At 45.1% G+C, this 9,678-nt stretch overlaps 1 protein-coding gene across 1 annotated transcript; it reads right to left on the bottom strand.

Annotated features, from left to right (window-relative positions):
- Positions 1-5,232: 5,232 nt before the first annotated feature.
- LOC119344399 (2-hydroxy-6-oxo-2,4-heptadienoate hydrolase-like) lies at positions 5,233-7,356 on the bottom strand (the record flags this gene model as incomplete). The annotated part of the gene is made up of 6 exons (XM_037614850.1): positions 5,233-5,689; positions 5,803-5,872; positions 5,973-6,150; positions 6,531-6,624; positions 6,770-6,881; positions 6,959-7,356. Coding segments are annotated over 6 exons (1,188 nt in total), but the record flags the coding sequence as incomplete, so codon positions are not given.
- Between the last annotated feature and the right edge of the window lie 2,322 nt (positions 7,357-9,678).

Genomic DNA, 9,678 nt, shown 5'->3' on the forward strand with positions numbered 1-9,678 from the left:
TACAATAATAGGAACATTTTTCCTAGCATATGAATTTTTTTGTGGTTAAGAAAAAAATGTGTTTTTTTGCATCTACGTATTTTTAATCACATATATTTAATACACAAAACTGGTTTTGTTTCTTTCTTTGGAGCAAGAAGCATCTAGTTATGTGACATCTATTTTTTTTCAATCACAATAGCTTTTGGGCTGGCCATTCATCCCTTAAAACGTAAAAAATTTAAGTCGGGATTGGCTCGGGATTTTGTATTACTAATGTTTTTTGTTAAATCCAAGTTGCCTGAGAATTTTCTCATGTCCAAGTTGACGTCCTAAGCCATATGATGTCCATACGTAAGAGTGTGGTATCAAAATTACATCGACTTGTGCCAACGATTTAGGGCTCCTTTGGTTTATAATATAGAAAAAGTGAAGGAACTGGAAAATTGGAGGATTGTTATGCCCGCTCACTGGAATCCTGGGAGTTGGAAAACAAAGGAATTGGCACAAGTGGGTGTTTAATGGTGGCATAGGAAAATCACATGATTCTTTCAAAGGATTTTCATACGATTTTTGGAGAACTGTAATCATTAGGAAGTTTCATATGTTGGTTGTTTGATTCGTAGGCCTCCCTTTTGTTCATCGGATAGGAATATCATGGAAATAGAAAAATCATAGGAAGTGAGATGCCATGTATCCAAATTCCTATAGAGGAAGATATGTTATTTGATTCATAGGATACAAACTTTTTCATTGGGTCTATGCTAATGTGTTTTTTTCCTTTGAAATGTGAAGGATTGGTTCCTATCCTACATAAAAATAGAAATCCATTTCTACAAACCAAAGGGCTCCGAAGGAATTTTTTGTAAACCAGAGGAGGTCGTAGGATTGAATCTATAGTTTGTTTTTCTTAAGGAATCATTTTTACTACATTAGGCATCCTTTGGTTGGCATGAACTTTGTAGGAACTCTATAGGATAGTATGTTCATCAAAGGAAAAATTCCTTTGTAGCCCATTAGTTTGTTGGAATGGATTCATATTCTTATGTAGGATAGGAATCAATCTCTCACATTTGAAAGAAAAAAAAACAAAACATTACCCTAGAATCAATAAAAAAATCCTATCATATGCATCAAATGACATCTCTTTCCCTATAGGTATTGAGATCATGCCACCTCACTTCCTATGGTTCTCCTATTCCTACGATATTCCCATCCTATGAACCAAAGAAAGCCCGCGTAGGGAATCAATGATCCACTCCAATCTCTCGGAAAAAAAACATTTATTTTCCCTGTGACGCAATCAAGCAAACTCTAGGTTTTGAATGGGCATGACATTCCATTCCTCTGATTTTTCCTATTCATGTGTCCGTACAATCCTTCAAATCAAAGAGGCCCTATACCTCATGGAAAATGTTCTATGAAATAGACCAAGAAAAGTTCAATAGGAATAATTCCAAAGGATTGCATTCTGCAAATCAAACACATGCCATCCCATGAATCAAAGGGCCCTTAGAGATAACAACTTTTAGCACCTATTTGAGGAGTACCTACACCTTTGCATGCGCCTGGCCGAGGTGTATCTAAAAATGGCAACAACTAACACCATGTGATGGCCATGGGAGCCCAACAGTGAGTACTTTGTACGAGCCACCAAATTTGCGGCACGATAGGTCGAGCAGTACGCGGAGCTCGCATGGGGATCGAGGAAGCTGCAGCAATGCCAGTTTTTTGCTTGGTCTGCAATGAATAACCGTTGTTGGACATCAGACCGGTTGCGGCAGAGAGGACTACCACATCAGACCGAGTACCCATTCTGTGACCAAGACGAGGAGACAATTAATCATCTCACGGTGGGCTGCGTATTTTCTAGGGTGGTTTGGGTGACGGTATGGACTACCATGGGCACTACGGAGTGGACACTGACACCAGAGGATATCATCATGCCATGGGAGGCCGGTTTGCTAGGGGACCGAAGACGGCAAAAGGAAATGCGAGCGATAGTGACCCTTGTCATGTGGGAACTTTGGAAGTATCGTAACGCGATCGTTTTTAACAGAGCGACACCATATGTAAAGCAAGATTAACTAAGATAGAAACGAAGGGTTGGCCATGGCAGCAGGCAAGCCTACTATGTGACGAGTATGATGCCGTGCGGGGAGAGATTGCTAGGTGGGTTAGTAGCGAGGAGTTGTCATTGGAATTATATGGACGGTGGATAGGGGCGGTGAGATGAGCACGATTGTATCATAACCCTTTTAATGCATAGTACGCACACTCGTGCGTATACTAGAAAAAGAATTTTAGCACATATATTTCACACTCCTTAGGCCATTCCCGGTGCTACATGGTGTACGGGGTGCTAATAATGTCACATAGTCAAAAAGAAATGATGTGGCCAAATAATTAAAGAGGAGAGAGAGCTTATGATGACCTTAGAGCAAATACAATAAGATGATGTAGGTAGGCTGTAAGGCTTTAAATATATTTTTGTTGAGTTGGAAGAGAGAGAAGAGAAGCGGACTACTAAATTAACAGTCGGTTGCAACACGTGTTCCTAGAAACTTTATGAGAGAGCGAAGTGAGTCATATATCAACAAAGTAGTGCAGATTTATATTTAACTATTGTACTTGCCGACTACAAATTTGACAATATATGACATATCAATATCATATAACCAGCAGCTGGTTGTATTATTAACTATGCTCTCCGAAGAAAACGATGCTAAACACGTAGACCAATGCAAAATGACTAGTACCAATCAATGCATGAACCATGAAGTATTTTAGTGTATTTAGCACTAGCAAAAAAAAATGTACTTGGCACCTTACCTAAAACCAATGCATTGAAAGAGGTCTTTTATGAGTGTCTCCGTGAGGCCTAAGACTAGCCACGGTGGGACTAACTTCAACGGTAACATCAAATCCAATTAAGCAAATTTGCTTATGTGGCAATGAGTTAATGAGGAGAGAGGTAGTTTGAGTAACTTAGCTAGTTACCATAGCATCACATGTCCCAATGCACTATGAGTCTATAACCTACTCCCCCGTTTCTAAATATTTGTCTTTCTAGATATTTCAACAAGTGACTACATACGGAGCAAAATGAGTGAATCTACACTCTAAAATATGTCTATATACATCCGTATGTGGTAACCATTTGAAATCTCTAAAAAGACAAATATTTAGGAACGAAGGAAGTAATAAATAAAGTTTTACATGACAACACACTTACGTTACTAAGATAGTAACATAGTCAAAGGATATGTATATGTTATTATGCACTGTGACTAGTCTAACAAGCACCGGAAGTGGATTGAATTTCATCTATTTAAATTGCCACCCTCGGATCTTGTGGACTTAAGGTCTCTTGTTCGGGATGCCACGTAGAATGGCATGCACCAATCAGTTCGTTTATAAGCACAAGCCTTCTTTGGAGGAATTTCACAGCAATTATATAGGATAGAATTTTTGTAGGAATTTTTTCTTTAAAGCCCTTTTGTTCATAGAGTGGATTCCTATTCCTACATAGAATTGGTTCCTATCCTCCATATTTCAAAGGAAAATAAATATGAGACTAAACTCAATGGAAAAATTCCTATGATGTAAATCAAATGACATCTCTTTTTATAATCATATTCATAAGATTTGAGATACATGTCATCTCATTTCCTACAAGTTTCCTATTCCTGTGATAATCCTATCCTATGAATCATAGAAAGCCTCAATCTTTTGTTGGAAAGACAGCTATGCATTTATACATTGACATTAATAAAACAACTCGTCAGTGCACTATGTCCAAGTAAGAACATCTACAACCGTAAGCCCCCATACTCATCCCAAACGTCCGGACAGACAGCCAAATCAGTGTCCAGACGAAAAAATGACACCCACCCAGGTGCCTTATTTCCGGCCCAAACACCCGGACTGATTGGCACTCCCCATATCCGGCCCGAATCTGGGGTGGATATGGGGACGCCCGGGAGCGCCCGGATGCACCCGCCACATCGGATCCAGCCTACTCTGGCCCACCCGGTCCTACATAAAATGGACCCTATACGCACTCCGGTCGAAACCCTAGCCGCATTCCGTTGCATTCTCCCCTCCCACACTACCAAGCTCCTTTTCGGCCAGCTCCGGTGTTCTCCTCCATGGCGGCGCCTGGATCCGACTCCGACATGTTCGTACACGAGGACATAGTGCAACCCCGAGGAGCAAATGGTTGTATGAGCCGCTCTCTGAAGCTCCTGGGAGGAGTGCACCCTCCCGCGGTCTTTAGCGAGCCGGCGGGAATCCGTTGCCCAACTGGCAGACGGATCCGGGGCCGGAGGATCTCGTCGCGCGTCGCCAGCAGTGGTCACCACGCCCGCATGGCGCAACCCGCCATGCCGCCAGAACCTTTTAGGTGGCACCTCGTCCCCGCGGCATCGGACGCCAAAACGGAGGCCATTTGCGCCTCCATGACCAGACATGAATCCGTACAGTAGAGGCGGCATACCCTCCACGCGAGGCTTCGAGCGCGGCTTCAAGCGGAGGCGGTTGCCGCAGCCCTCGCGACGTAGGCGGCCACAACACCTCGCAACTCAGAGGAGGCTTCGGCAGCCCATGACGCGGAGGAGGAGGAGGAATCCCTCAGTGCACGCATAGCCTAGAAGCGGCGGAGGAGTGCAGTCAAGGCGATGGCAAAATACCGAAGCCGAGCGGTCGGCGCCATGACCGGACTGCCTACCAAGGAAGAGAAAGATGAGGACGGCGGCGGATCGGACAGCTCTGTCAGTGAGCAGATCCGCCTCGATCCGTTCTGCGTCTTCGACCCCTACTATCGCAAGGACGACGGGAAGGGCAAAGCCAAGGGCAAGAGTCAAGCCCGGCCGTCAGTGGCGGAGACAACGAGCTAAAGGAGCCGGGGCAAAGTCTTTACACAGCGCTGTTGCGCAGCATTTGTCCAAGTAATTAGTAATGCTAATCATGGTTTCTTATGATTTCTTTGTATTGTTTAGTAAAGAATGGCTGGAGCAGTCCGGGCAGCTGCCCCAGGTCGCCGGGAGCTAGCTCCGCCACTGCCGGCCGTGGATGAACTTCTCCGGTCATCGTTTCGCTCATAGTTAGTAGAGCCTGTCAATTTTTGGTTGTATGATGATATGTGTTTAGTTACATACGACGTTGCATGAGCTAATATGGATTTGAGTATTCGGTTTAGATGCATTTGGTTGTGAAGGAGCAATTTTGTGTGTTGCCCGGTCTGTGCCGGCGGACCAAAATTTGATACTTCTTGTTGTAGATGCTCTAATCATGTAAAGACAGATTCTTGAAGATTCATAAAAAAAGACAGATATATGTGCACATCCCTTTGGCTGCTCGTTAGCGTCACCAGTTAAGCTACCGCCACCTCAGGCTCGGCCGCGGACGGGAGACTCGCCAGCCAAGGTAGCAGCTTCTCGTGCACGAGGTCCGGCCGATCGTCGTGCGGGCAGTGGCCAACCCCCTCCAGCATGTGGAGCCTCACGTTGGAAAGCTCGGACGGGAGGCCGGAGAAGTACTTCCCCACGGGCCCGTCGATCGGGGTGAAGGGATCCTCGTCTCCCCACAGAACCAACACCGGAATCTTGATCTTGGGCATCAGGGCAATCGGGCTAGGCCCCGGCGGGCCCGTCACCGTCGACACGAAGGCGTCGAGAGCACCTTCGGTGTCAGCCGGCCCTCTTATGATCTGCAAAACACTAAAACAAGAAGGCATCAGCCGTCGTTTGGTTGCCACTCAGATATCTGAACTGCATAATAGGAGAATTTACTGATGGCCCAAGAGATGCAGAGCGTATTTACCTCGACCAGTTCATCATCCACGGCGTCTTTGTTTCCATAGACAGACATCAAGATGTTCTTCAGATTCTCCCTGTTTCAGCTCAGGAATCAGTACACAACTACTCTACTACACATCAATAGACCAAGCGACTGGGTAACTGAAAGTCTGAAACCATGTAGTGAAGACATGCCTTTCTTTAACGCGGCCGAAGAGAGCCGATGCGATGCTCTTTTGTTTGAGCAGAAAGTCGATTAGCCAGAGCAGAGGCAAGAGCAGCTTGATCCTCCAGTCATCGACGATCGCCTTGTTGTTCATCCCACCTGAGCAGTTCAGCAGCACAAGTCCCCGGACAAGGTCCCTGGTAGAATCTGTTGTCCAGCATTAACAAACAAAGTCATCGTTGTTTACAGAGTGAGTAAAATGATTACAGACGTCAATTAGTGGCTGTAATTAAGCCTGCGCTGGAGCAGGGGAGCGGATTCAATTGTTTAAAAGAGAAGCTAACACCTGCCTGGTAAAAAAATAAAAGGTTGCCATCTAAAGAATTCAGAAGTAGGAGTAGGTATTATTGCAGCCACTCTATCACATGGGATGGGCACATGTATAATTGTCAGCTGCAAAATCATTCTTCAGAACCAGCTACAGAGTTACCATTCCATATTCGACATGAACACGGGATGTGGCCTCAGGCAGCACTGACACAGCTACAGAGTTACCATTCCATATTCGGCATGTGTAATTGTCTAACCTGAGGCGGCAATGACACAAGCAAGGCTGCCCACAGAGTTGCCAACAAGCACGGTGGGCCTCTTGACGACCTCGTCCAAGAACTCCAGGATCAACTGCTTGGCACAAAACCAGACACGCCATTAAGCAATTTAATTACACGCCGTGATCTGGTGATTGTCAGCTACTTCTTCCTCCGTAAGTGGCCTAAAGCGTCTTTATTTGTTTACAGAGGGAGTATTAGCCAAACCGAGGACTTACCTCGGCCCATGTTTCCATGGTGTAAGAGAATCCAGCAGGCTTGTCTGACGCCCCGAACCCGAGCAAATCGATGGCATAGACGGTGTTGGATTCAGACAACACGCCAATGTTCCTGAAAAGAATTGTTCGGTAAAATATTCGTGAAGTAAATATCCGTAGAGCCTGGCCGGGCTCGATCGGCTTGCTCACCTGCGCCAGTGCGCGACGGAGGCGCCGAAGCCGTGGACGAGCAGCACGGGCGGGCCCTCCCCCCTGACCAGGTAGTTCACGCGCATCCCTCGCCATGACCAGGTGGTGCAGCTCCGGGAAAGCTCCTCCAGCGATGAACCGGCGGCAGGGGGCGCGCTGCTGCCGCCGCCGCCGCCGTAGGCGTGCCGGAGAACACGGGCGCCTCTGAGGCGGGCATGCGTGGGAGGCGACGAGGAGGACGCGCAGGGTAGGCGAGTTCTTGGAGTTGCGAAGGAGGTGAAGGAAAGGACACGGTGGTGGTGGTGGGCGAGTGCGGCCATATCCGCCGCGCGCTCCGTCTCCCCCCGGTGGCCACCGGTTGTCTGCTTGTCTCGTGGGTTTTTGGCGTCGTCGATCGATTATTGCGCTGAGATTTGTGCTTTTTCTGCACTGCTTAATGGACCACGATAGCAAATCACAAATCCAAAGGAAATGCAAAATCTTGGGGCTCTCCTTTACTCTACGGTGCTCCCTTCGTCTATTTTTCTTTAAGTCGGACTTTGTAAATTTTAACCAAGTTTATCAAACAATTATCGACATCTAGAATACCAAACCAATATAGATTTATCATGAGATGGAGTGTTTTTCATATGATGTACTACTATGTATTGTAGATATATTTTTTTTCTTATAAATACTATGATCAAAGTTTATGAGGTTTGACTTCTGCGAAAACGAATGCGCACTATATTATAAAACAGTATGTGCGAATGTCAATATTTTTGTTTCATTGCTGCACATAGATTTGTAAACTTGCGAGTCTGTTGGTTAGGTCTAGGAACCAGAATTTTACCCAATTTTGCAAGATGGTGAAGGAGACCACATAGCTTAGCTTTTACAAAAAAGCATTTGTGTTGGGGGGAGGGTTATCTAAGCTTAAATTAATAATCACAATTAAAATCTAGTTTCATCCAACTTTTAGAAAAAATAAGTTATCCACTGGGCTATAAAATTTAGACAGAAATTATTTTATGTCTTTTTTTACCACTGCAAACGCTCAGACATACATGCACGTATACTCCCTTCTATAAAGGTATGCAAACATATCTTACCCCTACAAGCACCTTCAAAGGTCTCCCACTGAGCAAACATCATCAAAAAGCAGAATACATTATAGAGAGGTGTATCAATTTCATGGAAGAAGAGTCAAACGGTTGATACATTGCTAATACATGGGTTATCAATCACACCCACCATAAAAATTGCGTCCAATTGCAAGCCACAAACGGCGAGGAGGCATGGCACAAAGAACCAAGGTCCTGACGTGACACAAAGAACCAAGGTCGCATCACAACCGATGCCAAAAACACATTGGAAGCACAACCATGACTTTAGGTGACCCTGGATTAAGGCACCCTCCACCCTTTCCGCCTAGGAAGAATTGTCTGGTGGATGGCATCGCCCTAGGAAGAATTGCGGCTAAGACCGCCCGATAGCACCGACTCCAACTTCCACTCTGGGGATCTCCACGGGAACACGAGCAGCCCCTAGGAGGAAATGGCCATCGCTCGGTGAACCAGACCTAGGGTTTCGGCAAACGAACACATATCAACTAACAACTATGTCAAAAAAAAATAGAAATAAACATGTGCTTTGAAAAGCCAACTCGAGGTGGGTTGAGACATCAAAACAACAACAACAATGTAAAAATACACTAAGAATGAAGCAAGTTTTTATAGAAAAACATAACACATAACACATCACACCATTTCCAGCCACACGTTATATTCTAACTTTGTCCAATCTAACCTTTATTTAGTTGTACATAGTGTTATGAAATTTAGACAGAGAATCCTTTCCGATCTTTTCCTAAATGCAGACGTTTACATGCATGTGCACTCGCTCCTATAAGATACGCATACATACCTTACCACTATGAGACCTTCGGGAGTCTGAGTCGTCAAACCTTGAGATTGACAAAGTCAACACAAGCCTCATATTTGACGTGAACGTCGTCTACCACTAAGCCAACGCTAGAAAATCTTATTCTTCATGTCTAGAATATATGACGAAGAGATTTATCGATTTCATACAGGAAGAGCCAGACGGTTGATACAACCATATCCAGAGGGTTAGAGATTGCACCCATCACAATTATATCCACCTGCAAGCCATGAATGACGAAAAGGTGGGACACAGAGTACCAAAGTTGTGTCATGACCGATGTCAAGCACTTCGGAAGCACGACCATGACTTTAGGTGAGTCTAGATTAATGCACCCTCCACCCTTTGCACCCACGAAGAATCGTCTAGTGGGTAACATGACTCGGTGTGGACCCTAGGAAAACGATGTCGAAGAGGCGGCAGCGGCAAGCGCCTCAAAGGCTCATGCTCATGGCAGCAACCAACACCATAGCAATAGCAATACTCCGCCCTAAGCCTTGTCGCTGAGCTCCAAATTCCACTCTAGTGGGTCTCCACAGGAACACGAGCAGCCCCTAGTAGGAAACGACCATCTCTCGGTGAACCAGACCTAGGGTTTCGCCAAACGAACACATTTCAACTATCAACTATGTCCAAAATTAGAAATAAACATGTGCTTTGAAAAACCAACTCAGGGTAGGTCGAGGCGTCAAAACAACAACACAAATGATAAGCATATACTAAAAATGAAGCAAGTTTTTAAAGAAAAACATAACACATCACACCATTTACAATCACACGATAAAATCTAATTTCGT

Source organism: Triticum dicoccoides, chromosome 1B, assembly GCF_002162155.2.
Source record: "Triticum dicoccoides isolate Atlit2015 ecotype Zavitan chromosome 1B, WEW_v2.0, whole genome shotgun sequence".
Taxonomy (NCBI): Eukaryota; Viridiplantae; Streptophyta; class Magnoliopsida; order Poales; family Poaceae; genus Triticum; species Triticum dicoccoides.